The sequence below is a fragment of the Lytechinus variegatus genome, chromosome 4 (assembly GCF_018143015.1).
Source record: "Lytechinus variegatus isolate NC3 chromosome 4, Lvar_3.0, whole genome shotgun sequence".
In the NCBI taxonomy this organism is placed as follows: Eukaryota; Metazoa; Echinodermata; class Echinoidea; order Temnopleuroida; family Toxopneustidae; genus Lytechinus; species Lytechinus variegatus.
Window position 1 is genome coordinate 6,381,733 of NC_054743.1, and position 19,793 is coordinate 6,401,525.

The 19,793-nt window shown below is 40.8% G+C and overlaps 1 protein-coding gene across 2 annotated transcripts in view; it reads left to right on the plus strand.

The window, feature by feature from the left end:
• LOC121413255 overlaps window positions 1–19,793 on the plus strand; it is a 114,150-nt gene that overhangs the window by 62,623 nt on the left and 31,734 nt on the right. For both annotated transcript variants that reach the window (XM_041606010.1, XM_041606011.1), the window contains 16 exons: window positions 454–598; window positions 920–1,088; window positions 1,461–1,708; window positions 2,558–2,683; window positions 3,144–3,319; window positions 3,700–3,838; window positions 4,886–5,048; window positions 5,909–6,153; window positions 6,660–7,052; window positions 8,037–8,238; window positions 8,751–8,980; window positions 9,426–9,659; window positions 9,958–10,042; window positions 18,184–18,347; window positions 19,003–19,050; window positions 19,146–19,478. In XM_041606010.1, coding sequence (XP_041461944.1) covers window positions 454–598; window positions 920–1,088; window positions 1,461–1,708; window positions 2,558–2,683; window positions 3,144–3,319; window positions 3,700–3,838; window positions 4,886–5,048; window positions 5,909–6,153; window positions 6,660–7,052; window positions 8,037–8,238; window positions 8,751–8,980; window positions 9,426–9,659; window positions 9,958–10,042; window positions 18,184–18,347; window positions 19,003–19,050; window positions 19,146–19,478 — 3,100 coding nt within the window. The remainder of the gene's footprint in view (window positions 1–453; window positions 599–919; window positions 1,089–1,460; window positions 1,709–2,557; window positions 2,684–3,143; window positions 3,320–3,699; window positions 3,839–4,885; window positions 5,049–5,908; window positions 6,154–6,659; window positions 7,053–8,036; window positions 8,239–8,750; window positions 8,981–9,425; window positions 9,660–9,957; window positions 10,043–18,183; window positions 18,348–19,002; window positions 19,051–19,145; window positions 19,479–19,793) is intronic.

Here is a 19,793-nt window from a genome sequence, read left to right on the forward strand (position 1 = left end):
TAATTTCGGAGGAATTTTCTGGAACATGATATAGCGACCATAGACGATATTTCAATCGTAGTAAGTTTAAAACTCTATTTCTTGATACATTTTTGTTTGTGTTAAACTGTTCTGTATACCATTTTTCATAGGTTGTTTGATTTTGGTTTCGTTGGTGCGCTTACCTAGGAACGATGGGTACGGAAACCCTATCCATCGCATTCTTGTTACTAACATGATTGAGGCAATATATAGCAAAAAGCCCAGCGTTGCTAATGTTTTGAACGTCAATAACCCGAAATAAGAAGAAAAATGCTTATTTTTTATTTAAAAAACCAAATGACAGACTAAACCCTCATTTACTCTTCATTGTCAAGATCGACATAAACTGCATCGAACTAAATTTGTGTCTAAACGTCTCGTACTCACGTATCCCTTTCTATTTGTTTTATTCCTCATCCTTTCCATTAATAGGATTTCCCTATGTACCCTGATCCTCATACTGAGATGCGTCACGACCTTGAGAGACCATTCATTACTACAGCGGTACGTCTTAATCCAAGGTCATCTAGAGGACAGTTCTGTATGAGATTCGAACTCATAGGCTGCAAACTTGTGGGTAAATTAGAAAGTTTCTATTAGTAAGCTTGACAGGTGCATGATAGTGTGTCTTCAGGGATATTCATACTTCCAATTGTCCTTGTTGAATTGTAAGATACCCCCCAAAAAAAAGAAAGAGAGACTAGTTTGAAATGATATCTTGTAATTCTTTCAAATATCGAATACTATTTGAGGGAAAATTCAAAATTACACAATATTTCAATCGCCAATATTCAAAAGACTAATTAAAAAAAAAATTTAGTGTTATCAAATTAGCATTTCGCACATGGATGGATAAATCATTCTTTTAAATTGGTCTATTTTCTTTTAATCTTTCCAGATTACGGTCAGATCTGTCCAGAATCCGGTGACGAGCATGAGGGATTCTGTTTGTATACAGTCAACAATCAGAAGGAGAATGCATGTGATAAGATCTTTATGGAAGACAGCTATCCTATATCAATATCATCTCAAGAAACACAAAGTTATCTTGATGATCACAAAGAAAAGTTAGTAAGCCTTCATAGCCAATTGTTTATGGATTTTATTTCTACTCACTCAGACATGTTATTATTTGAACCAACAAACAGTTGGTAAGAATATGTCCATTCATTTTGCATGCAATGTATTTTTAACCACTGAAAAGTAGTGTTGGTATAGGATTCATTAAGTTTTCTAACTTGATATTTTTTTAATTTGATATGTGAGTCCAGTAGTACCAAGATACTGTTTAACTATTGGGAACTACCAATATGCTTTTTCGTTGTGCACTGAACGAATTATGATACACGAATGAATCTCTCTTTTTCACCTTTTCTCTCTTTTAAAGGGTATTCTTTAAGTAATTCGATGTCATGTATATTGTCCATTTTTATCCGTAGGTTTGAGTTACCATACAGATACCAGTATGTGATTGGACTGCGCATGCTCCAATCCCAGGCCCAACACACATTCACATGGCGAGACGGTACGCCGATCACTTACGATAACTTCCGATGGACACCCGATCAGGTGGACAACAACTCGACCATTGATTGGTGCGTTTCTTTTGACATGGATGACGACATGAGATGGCGTGCTTACAAATGTAAAGATGACCTTATCTCTAGAGCCACGGTTTGTCAGATAGGTGAGCGTGTGGAAGTGTGTGTGGGTGTGAGCAAAGTGGGGGCTTTTAGGAATGTGTGTGAATGTGTGTTACATATACCGTGTTTACACTTTGCTTTTGCATGGGCTTTTTCATAGCGTGTAAACGCGATTAACTTGCATCGGCTTTTTCATAGCGTGAACGCGATTAACTTGCATCGGCTCGCGGTTTTGAACCGCGAGTTGTAACAGCGTGTAAACGCAGTGCAAGATAAACCAAAAGCCGATTCTTCATCAGCTTTTGGTTCTGTGTAAATACGGTATTCGTGTATGGATCAGACACTCTTAGACTGGTCTGACGTCAACATCCAAAAGACATAAACATGCAATGTATATAAAATACCTTACTCATATGTATAGGTGCCGTGGCATGGTTTCGAACCTCTGACCTTCATGTGTATAGACCACTAGGCCACACACCTGAGGATTTGGAAATAAGCAATACCAGTTGAATTTTCATAATGTTTAGCACCGATTGACAATCTCCATGTTAAAAAAAATTGAGTTATGATTTTCTTCTGCTTCTCATCTGACATTGGTAATAAGTTAATATCTTCCCTAGATTGCAGAAGTCAAATAGCGGAGGATTGGGTAAAGAAATACCAGGGTTAAGTAGAATTCTTTGGGAGCGATTACCAGCTTTATGTTGCAGGGAAATAATCTCATGATAAAGTTAGATATCATCCTTTTTTGTCTCTTTTCTACAAGAAATATCTTCACATCTTCAGTAGATAGCAGCTTTGATTTAAGTGATCTTCATTTTTATTACTTTTTAACTGATTTTTCAAGCAACTCACCCTGTTATTGTTTTATTTTTAATTCTTTATCTTAGACATGGACGAGTGCTTAACTAGAGACAACGGTTGCTCCCATGAATGCAAGAACGTAGAGGGCAGTTTCCATTGTCTTTGTCCCAAAGGATACTACCTTGAAGGCCTTAATGGAACCAAATGTATATGTAAGTGATTAAGAATTGTAAAGTATTAACAATTTATCACAGTCATTCACTATAACGTTTTATGTATTCATTAGATAGATTAAACTTCAATAAATAAGATGAAAATTACCAGACAATGTAGTCGTTAGAAAGAAACTGCAGGTTTTTCAATTAGAATAACCTTAGGCCCGTTGCATAAAACTCTTACCTGAGAAAACTCAGGTTGTTTTTACCGGAGTTTTTGCCCTTTGTTAAAGTCAATGGCAGAAATCAGACTTACCTTACTTTCCAGTTTTTACCAGAGTTTTCTCAGGTAAAAAGTTTTATGCAACGGGCCCAAGCGGTGTTGAACCTGATATTATAGGATTTAACCTCTGGTATCAAAATGATCGTCCCAATAAAATGAATTCAAAATGGAGATCCTGTCAGAAAACACTAATGAACTTATATATTAGTCCTACGATTTATTCCTTCTTTCCAGCCGTTTGTGAAAGTAAATTCCGTTCACTGTCGAGAGTAAGCTTAACACAGAACGGAACAACGTGTGAGTTTCATGCTGACTTTGATGAATCACCGTTTGGCAACACCACCTCAGCCTTAGAATGTAGACCACGTGATTCACTCTTGACTTCCGGAAGGGATTTGAATGGACACGAGGTAAGTCTATGTTTAACTCAACTTCAAGTGTTTTTTTGGGGGGAGGGGGTGGTTTCCATCGTGGTATGGACGATCGCGGAAGTGGTTTACGGTACACCATGCCATGCATATGGTGGGTCCTAGAAGGGTTAAGAATAACGGATAGAGGTAAAGGTAAAAAAGGGAGGTGAGAAAGTGGAAGGTTAGAAGGTAGAGCATTCCTTTTTGAATTGAGTGTAGTCCTTTAGTCCTTAAACCAGTAAAGGTGAGAGGCTTGAGTAATCGGAGAAATGAGAGATGGCTGGATTGTATAGTTACGTGGAGTTGTTGAGCTGGAAAAAAGACTGTTGACTGTCCGTCTCCTGAAGAAATTATTTCTTCCTTCCTTTTAATTTCCCTAGACATCAGTATCCCCACGTGACCGTCGTAACGCAGTTAATCATCGTCGTCGCTGGGTGTCCTGGTCTCCACCAGTGACGTCACCAGATCCTACACCAATGGTGATGGTTGAAGATGATGGCTCAGCTATATGCTCTACAGGTGAATCATTTAATCTTAGTTCTTAGATTTCTCGTTAAGATACTTTAAAATCGGGAAGGGGATGTTTAAAACAAAACTTGTAAAGCATTTCAGTTCTTGAATTTTCTTTCATAAAACTTTAGAATCAGAAAACAACATATTTCACTGAAAGTATTGTCTGTGCCAGTATAGTTTTCTTGAAGAATAACTTGGAGCAATTGCAGTTTTCCTAAATAGGATGAATTTACATGCAAATGAATAACTTTGTTTCAACTTCCTGTGAACTCTTAACTCTTTTGCTTTTCAACTAAATGTTTAAAAGGAAACTTATCATTCTCATCATTTCAAAAGAAATTAAAGTATCAGCATGAGATAGAACGAACTATGCACATGCAACAAAATATGTTTATTGTATATCTTGATGAATCGAGGCACATCGAGCTTATTTAAATTATGTATTGTGTATATGAATGATATTGAATTTGATGTATCACATACATTTTTCATTTGTTTATATGCGTTGTGGAGAAATACTGAATAAAGACTTTCTTTGAAAAAGAAAAAAAAAACTCTTGCTTAATTCACCAAGGCTGTACATAATCTTAATTAAGTTATGTTTCTTGATTTTTCTATAAATTGAATATGGTTTTATTTTTAATAAAATCTTTCAACGAAAGAAAACGAAATGTTTTTCAAGTCCAATGACGTGCTAACAGATAGAAGTAATTTTGTTTTTAATCAATATTCGATTTATCTTTAAGTTTGAAAATTCACTTTTTATCATCTCCTTATCGAAACAAGCTACCAATCTCTCTCAGAAATGCCATTTCGTAAGGGTGATCGGTTGTGTTTTAGCTCTGTTAAGAACGTATTGAAACGCTATTGTGAAATTGAAAGGGTTCTCAGTCAAAAACATCACAATTTTGTTTTATCATTAGATAATAGTACGCATGTACAGTTGTAAACATGTTCACTTCATGATTTTTCTGTAAATTGAATTGCTTTCGTGTTTGATTTTGAATAAAATCGTTCTATGAAAGAAAAAATGCCATTTCATATTCTTTACAGAGTTTGCATCATTGTCTTGCGAGGAATTGTGGGAGTCACGTCAATCCGACATTGAGACAACCTTACCTTTCGGTCTAATTGAGTCAATCAGTTTCCCCCCATGGTACAACACAGCTCAGTGGTGTCAGATGAGAATACATGTACCGGAAGGTCAAATTATCAGGTAGGTAATGATCGTGTATTGTACGAAATTATTCGATAATTGATAAATAGTCTGTTTCTCTTAGGGCGACCGCACACCTTACGATTGGTCTGCGACCCTATTTGGGAATAAAACGTAGTAGAATTTGATGTTATTTTTGAAACATGGATTATCTTGACTGTTTAATGTTCTAAATCATCGCATGGAGACGTATGTTCAAATCTCTGACAATGCTATCATCCTTCTTAGAATAAAAGCGAATTTTTATAGCAGTCGTACGGTTGGATACGATTTGAAACTAATTTGACCTTTACTCCAAAATAAAGGCTTGCAATCTTTCATAATGGTTATATTAGTAATTTTTCAATTAATTTCAACCTCAAATAAAATGATATTTTCCATTCACATTTTCAGAAAATGGGCAAAATGCGATCTGTTCAAAAATCGGATCGCGAACAGTCGTAAGGTGTGCGGTGGCCTTTAGATGTCAGCAGACTTTCCTCAAGATTAATAAGGAGACAAGCGCTTTTATTGAAGATGTATCATTCATCTTCTTTGCAATGTCATTACATTGTGAAAAGGTTATGACTAACCTTCAGGGAGGTTGTTAAAGTGATCCTTTCTAACGCTAGGCTTGTATGCAACATTGTTTTCTCAATATTGTATTTCACCCTTCAGCATTTTTGCAATATACCATCCAATTCCGTTAAGTAAGGGCGCCATATATCAACATCATAAACTTATCCTTCTGTGGTATAAGACTTGATTACAGTTGTCATCGAATACGATGTCTATCGTTCAATGAGAAATATCTTTAAAATTTGCTATGTAGCCAAAAGAGGCCTAAACATTATTTTTTTCACGTTCGTTTTCATTTTCAGGTTTACTTTTCATGAAATGATCTTGAGACGTTCAAGCCAGTCCGCGGCTCTCTGCATGGATAATTTGAACATAACCGACCATATTCCGAACCGAGGTTATATGCTACGAGGATCGTACTGCGGTCATTTCCGTGACCTCAAGGTCAAAACAAGATCAAATGACGTCACATTGCGATTAGAGATGGGTCCATTGGAATCAGGGATGCCTAAGAAGTTAGGATTCATTGCAACGTATGATACACTGGGTAATTGTGTGAACATCTTGAACAGAGAGATATCTGTATTTCTTTCTTCATTTTTCTTCTATTCTCAAGCTTTCTGAGCCTTTCTGCATATACATCTATTTTGAATGATTTGTCTACAACTATAAATCATTTTGAAATCTCTTTCAGTTCGGTATATTGTCATTAACAAAAACAAATAGACAGATGTTTCTGACATATTTGTATCAACATATTTTTGTCAATGCCATTTTTTTCATACGGTACACAGGAAATACTTCTGTAATGTAGACTTGCTATATATTTTCATTAACAAAAACAAACAAATAAACAGATGTTTGTGACATATTTGTATCAACATATTTTTGTCAATGCCATTTTTTGCATACGGTACACAGGAAATACTTCTGTAATGTAGACTTGCTAAAATATGTGGTTCTTACCCGCTAATGGGCATTGATGTTTACGTAGCTAGTCGATATGAAGTTTAAAATGGTGCAAACATTTTTTTTCTTTATTTCAATGTACAGATTGTTCCCGTTCCCAAGAGGAGTGTGCTCCAGGCTGTGGCATACAGGAACCCTTCACGTCAGATACTGGAAACTTCTCTCTGGAGAATTTTGGTGATTCTAACGTTGCTCCATTCTCAGTCTGTACCTGGACAGTCACACTCCCTGAGGGGAATTTCATCTTCTTTAACTTCACCGACTTCGACATCAACCACGACGTCGAGTCCGGAGCTTGCGTCGATTCTGTCGAGATCGTTCCGACAGAACATCGATGGGATGAAGGTCGCACACGTCATGTTTTCTGTGGTCAGAGCGCCGCCTTCGTTATGACTAATGTTTCTTCAGTGACTGTGATCTTCCAGACTGGCTTAGATACCGGGTCTAGTGGATTCCGAGTGTCTTATACATCGAAAGGTGCGCCTACGTCGTTCATATAATATTTCTGTTAATGAAAATTCCTATTTCCTATTTTATTATTATTATTTTCATTATTATCACTATTACTATTATAATTATTATTATTATTGTTATTATTATTATTGTAATAATTATTATATTATTGTTTTTATTATTATTATTATTATTATCATCATCATCATTTATTGGTATATATGCATATAAAAATTATCCAGCAGCACATTCTGAAAGGGTCAATTTACCAAAAAAATCATGAAGTGCAATATAACAAAGCAAGTGAACTAAAACGTATATAGATATTTGCGATCAAGTCCTTTAATATTATATCAAGCCACTGACTCTTGTACTTATTCATCATGTCCATGGTGTTCAATCATTCAAGAAATAATCGATAGATATAGTGTTATAAAATCATTGCTAGGTACCAGTTTGGGGAAAAGTTTCGATGGTAATGTTACCAAAACATTTGCTAGTGTTCCCGCTTCCCTGTCTTCATAAGCCTGCGTTTCCACAGTGAAACACCGATCATTTTAGGTGCCAGAATACCACGGTGAACAATTACTTTAAAGTGATTGGTTATCATTGGTTTGACTTTTAAAAAATCTGAGCTAGAAGGTCACACTTGTCACCTGTGTCTCTGATATGTTACAAAAATGAAGCCCAGAAAAAATTGCGTTCGAAAATCATTATTTAGTGCTTCAAAAATTGAAATATAAAGTGACCGGAAACACCATCTTAATTTCATCCCATACACTTATGTGTACTATTTAGGTGTCTATAAGACGCCTATTTACAAAATCGGGGTTTGCCTTGTAGTTTAAGCTTTTCATTCTCAATAATGGTTGTTTTCAGGGTTTATTAGTTCTAATACATGCACTTGTAGACATGTTTCATCTTGGTTTGAGAATTTTTTAAATCGGCTGCTCACAAAGTTAATACCTTTAACTATATTTTTATTTTGTTTCATTACCATCTGTACAGCTGTCCCAGGATGCAACATTGGAAACTACGACTCCACCAAGTCAGAGATCCTGTGTAACCTTGACAATGCAGCCATTGCATCACCCTACTATCCATTACCATATCCAGTCAATGCACGTCCAAGATGGCGGATCACCAGTAAACATGGAACCTTCATTCAGCTTCGGTTCGATGACTTTGATATTAACTCTCAAGGTTCAAGGTACGAGAGTAATTACTGAATTCCCTTACCACACTAAGATCTGACTATCATCTATCGTACCTTAAGCTAAAAATTGGCAACGTCATGTAATTGAAATGGTCCAACTCCTGTTAAACGGAAGATTAAAACGCTATCTAAATAATTTTGTCGTACCTATTTCTTCTGCAAAGATTGTCAAGAAATGATGACAGTTGCGATATCGTCAATACATCAACTTCATTATAGTAGATGAATAGACAATAACAACAATCGAATTGCTTTCTGGTATAATACACCGATATATATAAAACCTTGCCAATACCAGTACTACGAAAAGCCACGCCAATGAAACGACCATTATCAATTTCAATACGAATACCATTACCCCTATTATTACCATAACCAATGCCATTAAGAATACCATTACCAATGCCATTACCAACACATACCAGCACCAATACATGTGCATGCAAATAGCGAATTTACCAACAGACAAAATGGCATTTCATCATATCATTTTTGCTTACTTTCAGATGCGAAGGAGACACACTAAGTATCTATGATGGGGCTACAGACATGACTAAATTGATCGATACATACTGCAATAACCACCCTCCTCCTGACGTTGTAGAGGCCAGCTTCAACACGATGATGCTGCAACTCAGATCAGATGGGAGTGGTAGTGGTAGAGGCTTCTACGCCGTCTACAGAGGCATGACCTTTCAAGAGACAGTGGTATCAGTGACCTCAGCACCAGAAGAAGGTATGAAAAGAGAGGTGAACACAGTGGCTGAGAAGAACAGGTTGGAAAAAGGAACATGAATGACCAAAATGAAATAAAAGAGTAAAGTAAAAGAACATAAAGAAATGAACGATGAAAACGGAATCTAGCTGATTACAGAGGTATGGGATCATGTTACCAGTTACGAAAGAGAAGGACAGGGAATTTGTTTGGAAAAAAAATATTTCAGAGCATCTTAAGAATGATTACCCGGACTTTATATATACATTTCAAATTTGAAAGTTTAAAGGGTATAAACATTGCTTCTTTTCAGGAACAGACGAATACTCAACTTGTGAATATGTAAAGACATGACAAGGTATACTCACTCACGGGAAGAATTTACTATTTTTTTCCTAGGTCTGTTTTTTTTTCAAAACTCTTTATCGATGCATTTCTCAATGTTCATTATTGTTTTCCAATAAAGGAGAGGGAGAGCGTCCTCCTGTTTCCGCATCTTGTCCCGAAGGATGGGAGATGTACTCAAACAGTTGTTATGCGTTCCGTCAAACTCAAACTGGGGTGAGATGGACCGACGCAAACCGGATGTGTCAGGATGAAGGAGCGCACCTCGTCAGCATCGGAGACATCGAGGAGATGCAGTTCGTTCATGTCTTGTTGACATCCATCTGGTTCGCAGAGAACCTCCGGACTTTCATAGGTCAGTCGAGTATTATTTCAATTTCTTAATTCTTAAAATATTTTAAGACGCTTCTCACGCTATGGCAACTTAATTCAAAAGTTTATCACTACTCCACGACTTGCTCAGTATTCTGGTGCTGAAAAATAGTCTGCAACAAAATAGGCATTAATATGTGCAATTTCAATACTTTATTGAACGACATTTCAGACATTATTTTCCTCAGCAAACGATAACTGGTTCTTCACCTGTATATGATTGTCTATTTTTCAAATGAAAACAATTTGTGCATAAAGTCTTGTTAATATATCCCTTACAGGTCTCACCTATCAAAGCAATAAACGTATTCATCGATGGGTTGACGACACTCCTTTGAGTTATGCTGATTGGTATATACCGGATAGGTGAGAATAGACGTCAATCTTCAACTATTTACATAAATAACTGGGATATACCCATTTGATTTGCTAGTTCATTACGATGAACCTGCGTGCCGAATATAGAGTACACAATTTTTCCTGCGCGCGCGCTGCATCTCCCTACCAACGCACTATCCCAAGATCGTCGCGCAATTTGGCGTCCATTTCCTCTTTTACTTTCGCCTGCGGTCGAGTGCAGTCGCAAGCTAAGTACACTCTCAAAATTGCATTTCTGTTTTCCGTTTGGATACTTTATTGTGCAATTCTTCCCTTATTTCAATCTTATTTTCTCTCATCTAAGATTGTTATAGGATTATCACGTCGCGCGGAGCTTCCGTGATATTATTTTAACGTTTCTTGTCCCTCTTCGTGAGTTTGTTTTTTAAAGATACGTTTCTCACAGGCGGGTTGTCTTCACCTCTCCGCCCCATAGCTTCGCGCCTTCCTGCTCGGGCGTTGTCTTCGCTCCTTTTTAATTCTTTTAATTCTTTTTATTCACTGACTTCTTCGTTTATACGACTCGTCGTGAATTTAATTGATTTATTTCTCCACAGATAGGTTCTGTAGGACGTTAGGAGCGTCGTATTCCAGCCTCGTTTCAAGTTCTTTGTCTCTTGTTTCGAGTTAGTTGATTGTTCTTTTGTTTCAATCAATCCTTTGTTCTTGTATTTATTGATTGAATTAATTGGTTAATTGATTAATTAATTAATTGATTGATTCTTTTAATTCTTGACTTGCTCCTTTGCCTCGATTCAAGTTCTTTGTTTCTTGTTTCGAGTTAGTTGATTGTTCTTTTGTTTCAATCAATCCTTGTTCTTGTGTTTATTAATTGATTAATTATTCAATTAATTAAAAAAAAAAAAAAAAAAAAAAAATATTTTCTTTCCTTCACAAGAATACTTAGAATTTTTTTTTTAGGAAGCCGTCTCCTGTCAGCGTTCGTCGCCGTTGACTCGGCCTTCCTTCTCGGGAAAGCTATCTTTGTTTTTCCCCCCTTCCTTTTCAAGTCAGCTACCGGTCTCTGGACTTATAATTTTTTTTTTTTTTCTTAAACTTCTTGTTTATAAAAAAAAAAAAAAAAGAAAGGGAATCTTACTCCCCTTTTTTCCTTAGCTGATCCTCACCTCAAGAAAAATTATTTTTTTTTTCTTTTGAACAGGTGGACACAACAAAACAAAAAAAAAAAAAAACTTAGTGTTTTCTTCTTTTTAGATGCTTCCCCCCTTCCTTCTTTTCAGAATTTTGGCGGAAGCAGATTCTTGTTGTGATAATCAAATAATTAATTTTTCTAACGGACTTCAGGGACAGTGTCTCTTAATAATTCTTAATTATTACTGTTTCCTTTGTTCTGGGATTTTACCTTGTATCATCCTTGTGAGATCCGTTTTTGACTCTCAAAAGTCCGCTTTTTGAGGTCCTTGTCTTCTGGGTTGGGGTTTGTTACCCCCCCTACCCCCTTTGCTTCTCTGTTTTTTTATCTTACTACTAGATCACCCTACGGCAATAATGAGCCTTTCGGACTCTCTTTCTGAAGAGCCTCAGGCGACTGCTGTTTCGGGGCCCGACACCGGGGTCTTATCCCCCACCACAGGTAGTATAGATAGCGAGAACAGAGTCAGAGCCCCGTGGGCTCTCAAAGGGGTGGAACCGTGGACGCGCGTTCACGTGCCCCGCTTAATAAGGGTGGAACCGTGGATTTGCGACCACGTGCCCGCACGGTGATGGCCAAGGCTTCCGTCCCGGAACCTGAACCTTATTGGGGAGCGTCGCACTAGTACAGAAAACGGCGACTCCTCTAGGGCTGTCAGACCCACCGGCCATCGGGTCACCTAAAGTCCGGGGGGAGAGCACGGGTCTCTCCACCCGGCAAAGACTAGGCTCGATGCCGTGTAAGACCCCTCTAGGGAGCGTCGGCAAAGGGCTACCAGCCCCTAGTCGGAAGAGGCACCTGAGTCCGACCGTGTCGGACTCTCAATTCAATCTGACGCCGTCAGATTCGGCCGACGCCTCCTCTCGCTCGGCTAGCTCTCCCCCGGGGAGAGCTAAGGAGAGGAAGACAGGCGCAGCCCAGCCTCTTGTCCCTTCTTCCGCTCCGGCGCCGGAGCAACCGAAGAAGAAGAAAAGAAGAAGAGGAGAACCACAGACGTAAGCCCCGCTCCGTCGGGCGGTCTGTCCTCTGATTCTTTTGATGGCCAGGCCTCTCAGCTTCTCAAGCTAATCTAGAGTGCCCTCCAGCACTGCGGGTTTTTACCCCCAGGCTTGCCTGCTTCAGCCGACGGTACTACCAACCGAGCGGATCAAGCAGACACCGGCCATCCAACACACCTCGGAGAGTCACCGGCAATATCATGTTTCGCCGGCTCACGCACCTGCAAGGGAAATTCCCGCTAATACACAGGTGCTATCGACATACGGGCGTCGCCCGCCATTATGTCACCAGACTCCCGATCATTATACCCTCTTCTGCCCCCCGCGGGGGCCGCATAGAAGAGGAAGAAGAAGAAATTCTAGGTCGCTAACCCCGCTGTGCGGGCAGACCTTCCCTTCTGATTCTTGTGCCGACGGCCAGGCGTCGTAACTTCATGTTACAACAGAACGCCCTCGAGCACCACGGATCTTCATCCTAATGCTCTCTGTCAGCTAAAACCGCCGTGTCGAGCACCAGGCAGGTCAAGCAGACAATCACCGTCTCGCACCTCGGAGAGTCACCGGCAATATGATTCGCCGGCCCACGCACCTGCAAGGGAAATCCCCGCTAATACACAGGTGCCATCGACATACGGGCGTCGCCCGCCACTATGTCGCCAGACTCCCGATGATTGTTCCCTCTTCTGCCCCCCGGCGGGGGCCGCACAGAAGAGGAATAACAAGAAGAAAGTCTAGGTCGCTAATCCCACTTTGTGGGCAGACCTTTCTTTCTGATTCTTGTGCCGATGGCCAGGCGTCGTAACTTCATGTTACAACAGAACGCCCTCGAGCATCACGGATCTTTATCCTCATGCTCCCTGTCAGCTAAAACCGCCGTGTCGAGCACCGGGCAGGTTAAGCAGACATTCGCCATCTTGCACCTCGGAGAGTCACCGGCGATTTCATGATTCGCCGGCTCACGCACCTGCAAGGGAAGTCCCCGCTAATACACAGGTGTTATCGACATACGGGCATCGCCCTCCATTATGTCACCAGACTCCCGATATTTGTGGGTCAGGCGTCGCACATACTCCCATGAGCAGTGCGGGTAATTCACCCACGCTTCATATCAGCTTCAGCCGCCTTGCTAAGCACTGTGCGGCTCAAGCAATCACCTGTCCTCTCACACCGGGCATTTATTGAAACGCTGTTCACCTACACGGTGACCCCCGTTTCTATGCAGGTGCTTCCGACATACGGCTTTCAAGCATCAATATGTCGGCAAGCTCTCGGTGACCGACGGCTGGACGTTGCATCCGTTCAGGCTGCATCTATGCGTCCCCGAGCATTACGGGTTCTTATCCTCGTGTTCTCCGTCATTATAAGACCGCCGCGGTCTTATTGCCGGCGTCGGGTATTGAGCGGATTGAGACTTCTCTCGCCAACCCGCACTCCGGGGAGCCATCGGCGAGTTACCTGCATGGGTATTCCCCTTTTTATGCAGGTACTCCCAAATTCGCCCTCTACGTCAAGCCCACGTACGGCGACGACTCCTTCAGCGGTAACTCTCTCCATTCTACCCCCTAAGCGGGCCCGTAGATTGGAGGTAAGAATCTCTTACATACCGCATGCCGCACTTCTCTCGTGAGAATGTTTGGCTACTTTGAGGGGGTAACCTATCACGTCCGCGGTCCGTCCGCCCAGGCGACGGGACCGTCGGTTTCTGGCCTGAACCTCACTTTCTATTCGAAAGTAAGGGTGCCCTGTCTTACTTAGCTCCTACCCTTGCAAGGCCAGAGTCAGGACTAGTACAGACACCCGTCCTCCAGCGATCGCCGCTGAAGAGAGGGCGACTCCGATATGAGCACCATCACCGCTCAGCGGTATATCTCACTACCTCATAGCTCTCCGAACTTATGAGTATGTATATCGGATCTGAATGTCACGGCGATTTAAAGTTCTCCTGTGCTTAGTAATCGCTACGCCTTCACCACCCGGTGCATTATGGTTATGTTAACCTATTGTCTCGTATTCGGGCGGCTCGTTCGAGCCCTGCCCGAGCTGCCATCACCGGTCGTCCAGCCGGACACCGCCCAAAGCACCCGCACCGAATACCTGGTGGGAATCAGCTTTTCATATGCTAGATATCCCTCCTGTTGACATTCACAGCTGTTCCCCGAGTCCTTCCTGGTCGGGTAAGCATCATCTCGGAGGAAAGAAACCGCCGTACATCTCATGAGATTATTGGCTATGTACGTGCGTTCAAGCTTGTTTAAAGCCCCAGACTTCTCTGTCGGCATTCTATGCCTACTTTCTGGGCACACCCACCGTACCGGGTCGGCGAGTTTACACCCAACAGTACGCCTTCAGACCATCGGTCGAGCTCTAACAGTCTATCTTATAGACTGCCCTCTATGTGGGTCAAGCTTGCGGGCGTCTCCGCCGTTTCCTCCTTGTGTGGAGTGGTCTACGGTGGATGTCTTACCGTGCCCATTTGTCGAACCGTCTTCTTATTTAGAAGCTTTTTCACTCGGCACACTCGAGTCGCCTCGCATGCTGCTTTCATCCTCCCTCCATGCAATGCATGTGGCCATGGTCACCGCACGACCGAGGATGATGTAACCGTGGATGCATGTATGCTTATGCCTACCTAACCACAATCACTACGACCCGCTTTTTCTCGGGCCGACTGTGGATGAGTCTCTCCATGTAAGTGATTTACTTCACTGGAGTTCTTCTTTTAGAAACTTAGATGCTCATCCCCCACTGCTTAGGGCGTCATTTTTGCCGCCCCCCGCAGCTTTTTGGAACTCCTTATTCTCCGATATCGGACTGTTCCACGCTGCCGCAACCGGCGCCGGCGGTGCTTGCTCTTACGATCACCTGAGAGACCAGGCCTTGTCGCTGTTTTCATAAACAACTGGTTCTCACCGCAGACTGATGGAAATTTTTGTGATTATTTTCCTCAAGTCTCCCTCCTCCTTCGCTTGTTTCTTCAAGCGAGGACATCGACACTCTTAGCCAGTTTCCGTCCCTAACTTGATAGGACAGGGCCGTTGCTACCTCATTCGATTCCGTTGGGAACGTACTGTTGAGGTATCATATCTGGCGATGTCTGTTCGTTAGAACATCTCTTGATTGTCGCCTTCACGTAGGATCATGACAGAGACTTTTCGCCAGCTCCCTCTGGCGTACACTTGCTGCTGCTAGGGATTCCCCCGCCCGGCGGTCATCCATCGCAGCCTAGCCTCACGGGCTCTCTCTCGGCAATGGTGGCTTGAGCCAAGCCACCTCTTCCACCGCGGGCACTGCACCCTCAGATGGGTGCTTCGATCAGTACGGGAGAAAGGGGATCCTGAGTTCTCTCTCGATCACTCGGTCTATCACACTTTTGTCGTGATGTGTACCGCGCTGTTTCTCTGACACGCCCGGTTGAGCTATTTTAACCAGACTGCTTTATTCTACATAGGCAGCAGGTCCGCGGCATTTCTTATTAAAAGGATGGCACTCAGTCGCTTTCTCGACCCTTGACTGCCTTACGAGTGGTTTTCTTCTTAAATCCCTACTCTCCGTCGTTCCTAGTCCCCTTCGGACCGCTAGTAACTTCTGCCACAGCTCTCTATCAGAATTCTGCAGATGTTCTGCCCTCACGCATTTGAGACAGATATCGAATTCTGGGCGCTTTCTCCCACGCGGAGGCTTCTGAGATCTCTCGCCTTCTCAGATTGTTCGATTGATCACTTACTGAGCCTTAAAGCTACAGTTTTCCGATCACGATTCTTGTTGAAATTTTCAACAAATTCCGAATTTTACGCTCTAGTCAGCTGGTGATGTTGTTCTCCTGACACTAGGCCGAGGGCCCATGATACTTAGTATCATTCTTCTTGGGCTCTTTCTTGGAATCGTCGTTCACGACTTCTCGAGGTCCGCCTATTGACGCCCCTCTTTCCTTCACTCCTTGCTCTTAAGGACTTCTTCACATGAGGCTTTATCGCCTCCCCTGTCCGTAAGGCAACGGCCTTTGTGTCTTCATCTCCCTATTTTAACGCACTTCTTAGTCTAGACATGCCTCCCTTCACGTTAAATCCGTGTTGGTCTAGCAAATCAAATGGGTATATCCCAGTTATTGATGTAAATTATGAAAATACTTACCATGATTTTCTTATTTACGAGATAACTGGATATACCCATTTGAACCCTCCCTCCTACCCCTCGCCTTGTGTGACAACATGTCTTGCCCGCAGGCTCATGAGAGGAAATGGACGCCAAATTGCGCGACGATCTTGGGATAGTGCGTTGGTAGGGAGATGCAGCGCGCGCGCAGGAAAAATTGTGTACTCTATATTCGGCACGCAGGTTCATCGTAATGAACTAGCAAATCAAATGGGTATATCCAGTTATCTCGTAAATAAGAAAATCATGGTAAGTATTTTCATAGTCGTTGGCATTAAAATCTTTTTTTTCTTTCATAGAAAGATTTCATTCAAAATCAAACATGAAAACAATTCAATTAGCAGAAAAAGCGAACATGTTTACAACAACTGTACATGCGTACCATTATCTAATGATAAAACAAAATTATGATGTTTTTGACTGAGAACCCTTTCAATTTCACAATAGTGTTTCAATACGTTCTTAAAAGAGCTAAAACACAACCGATTACCCTCATTAATATCTACTATAGAAGCTCGAAGAGCTTTAAAGAGCTCTTACACAAGACATGCCAGAGCAATGGTCAATAGTCTTTCATGACAGTGACATGGTCGTCTTGAACATTCTGGACAGTCGCACTTACGTCGTCACGGTCGTAGAGCGATTATAGACCGTAATACAGCCGTAGTAGACCGTAGTAATCTGTGGTAGACTGAACAACCACTCTGATTATTATGGTTCATATCTGCCCAGACGCTTCTAAACAAATTGACCGCAAATAACCATTACTCCAGTGCTAGATACACCCTATCCCTGAAGATGATGTCAAGGAAAGGCCATCAACTTGGGCTCATAATGAGCCTCATTTGAGATTAAGCTCGTACATCCATACGGATTATTGCAGATATTGTTGTAAGGATTCCTCTTCTAGAAAGTTTAAAGACCCAGACCGGACCCAAAAATGAAATTGACAAATTATATACCAGTCGAAAGCTTATAAGCTACTAAATACAGCATTGTGAGCTTTATTCATTTTCACCCTTCCCAGCTGAGTATTTTGCCTAAGAATATTCCAATTATCGGGCTTCGAACCCGGCTTAGAAAATAGGCTTTATTGTGCTTTTCAAATGCCTCGAGACCGTGACGTCACGTTGTGTAAGAAGCGTCGCGATTCCATAGGTTTGTACACAGAAAAACTGGGTTATTTTTTTGCTTTCCAGATTACGCATTTCATTTTCTTCACTTCCATCACAGAGTGATATCACATATATTTTTTCCTACATGCTTAAATTATGAAATCTACAGTTTTGAACTAGTTTTTGCCATATTTTATTTCCTGCTTATTTGGCGTAGATTTCAAATCTATCTGCATTCAGATTATGTATCACAACTTTTCCTGACATAGCAATTTAGGCCCAATAAGAGCCAAACAAAGAAGTCACAAAAAAGGCAGTGAATAGTTGTAGGTTTCCATCAATTTCAACAGTGAATAATTGTGAGTGCCATTTTCATCTGAAAACGGGAAAAAAATTGGATTCATAATATAGAAATGGAAGAAAATACCCAATGCTTTTGTACACAAACCTATGGAATCGCAACCCTCCAGACACAACATGACGTCATCCTTTCCAGGCGACGTGGGGTGCTCAATCGAAGCGTACTTTGGAGGAGCAGTTTCTTTGATTTTTATCTAATATTTCTTAAAAATGGAAGGAGATGTATAGAATATTTTTGGTATATTTGTATTGTATGAATCATTGCCTTTCTTTTAATATATGATTGTTTTACACCGGTCAGGGTCTTTAAGCAATTTCAATGTTGTAACATATTGCTTTAACTTCCTTTAGGAATAGTGACTGGGGGCTGAGACAGCCAAACGGCGGAGATCTGGAACAGTGCGCCCTCATCGATCTATTCAACCTTCACTCTATGAGTCAATGGCATGACATACCTTGTGCGTCTAAGAGTGCTATGCAGATGGTCTGTGAAAAACCTCTTACAAAATCTTCAGGTATATGGATCTCTATTCATTTAAATCTTATCCACGACTTAACTCCACGTAACTTATTTTCATGACTCCTATCTGAGCAGTCGGTGAAACTTATCTACTTGATTTTAATAGAAAAACTAGACACGAGTCATGATACTCGACGTCTTGGGCTAACATTTATTTCGTTATCGAAAGTTTTCCATTATAAGAAAGGGTATCTTCGAATTTGATTGGTTATTCAGCATGTTACAACGTTAATACCACAATGAGAGAGTTTCTATGTCGTTTGTGTGGTATGAAATGTGCTCCTAGAGTGTTTCATCAACATTTTTGTCAGACAAGTTGTAAGATCCAAAAAACTTTCCTTGATTTTGATTAGCTAAGAAGCCTTGTTACTATGGTAATTGTCCGATAAAGCAGGACTTGTCTGATAAAACTTCCTACACGTCCTTTTCATGAAACGCTCCCCTAAGCTTCACTTTATTTCCTAGTACTTTATATGCCGATCAATAAAGCCCTAACAGATCCATGTGTCCTGAAGTAACGATACCATTTGTTGTCTAAAACCATGTTCATGTAATGTTGTAAAACTTGGCAATTTGTTATCCACATAATCAGTGATCTGTTAATCTGGTGATATATATAAACATTTTTTTTCTTTCCCTTTTTTCCCCAGATATTACCATGATGTCCAGTGTGCATATCGGACCTTACATATCCAAGGGTAAGACACCAGAATTTACATCGAATTACTATCAAAGTTCCATTGGTTTCCAATATATTTGATAAAATATATACCACTTTAAATTTCCTCTACAGAATGTGATTCAAGCGCCGACTTGATTGGTTCGTCATGTATTAGACTCCACCCACTTCACCGCAGTAGTGACACCCAAAATGTGACGTCACCAATGGAGTGCCCTGAAGGCTCAAACTTCTTAACAAACATCGACCAATCAAAGATCAAGCAACTGATATTCTACGCAGATAATGTATGGCCCGCCGGAAATGACGTAACTTCTATCCTTCTGTCAAAGAAAGAATACTCTTCGTGCCAGATTTTAAAGAAAAATGACCTGAACGTCTTTGAGATGGAATGGGTTGACTGCTTAGACGAGTTTGATGCCTTCATCTGTTGGGCGTTACCTATAGGTAAGATTTTTTTCTTTTTTTATAGAAAGTTTTTATTCAGAAATCAAACACGAAAGTAATTCAATTTACAAAAGAATCATGAAGCGAACATGTTTACAACAACTGTACATGCGTGCTATTATCTAATGATATGACAAAATTATGATGTTTTTTACTGAGAACCCTTTCAATTTCACAATAGCATTTCAATACGCTCTTAAAAGAGCTAAAACACAACCGATTACCCTTACAACGTGTGGAAAAAAATGAAATATTTAGCATAAAGAATATAACGGTTTACAGTAGAGTATTGAGCGTCAGGGCAACCAAACAAAA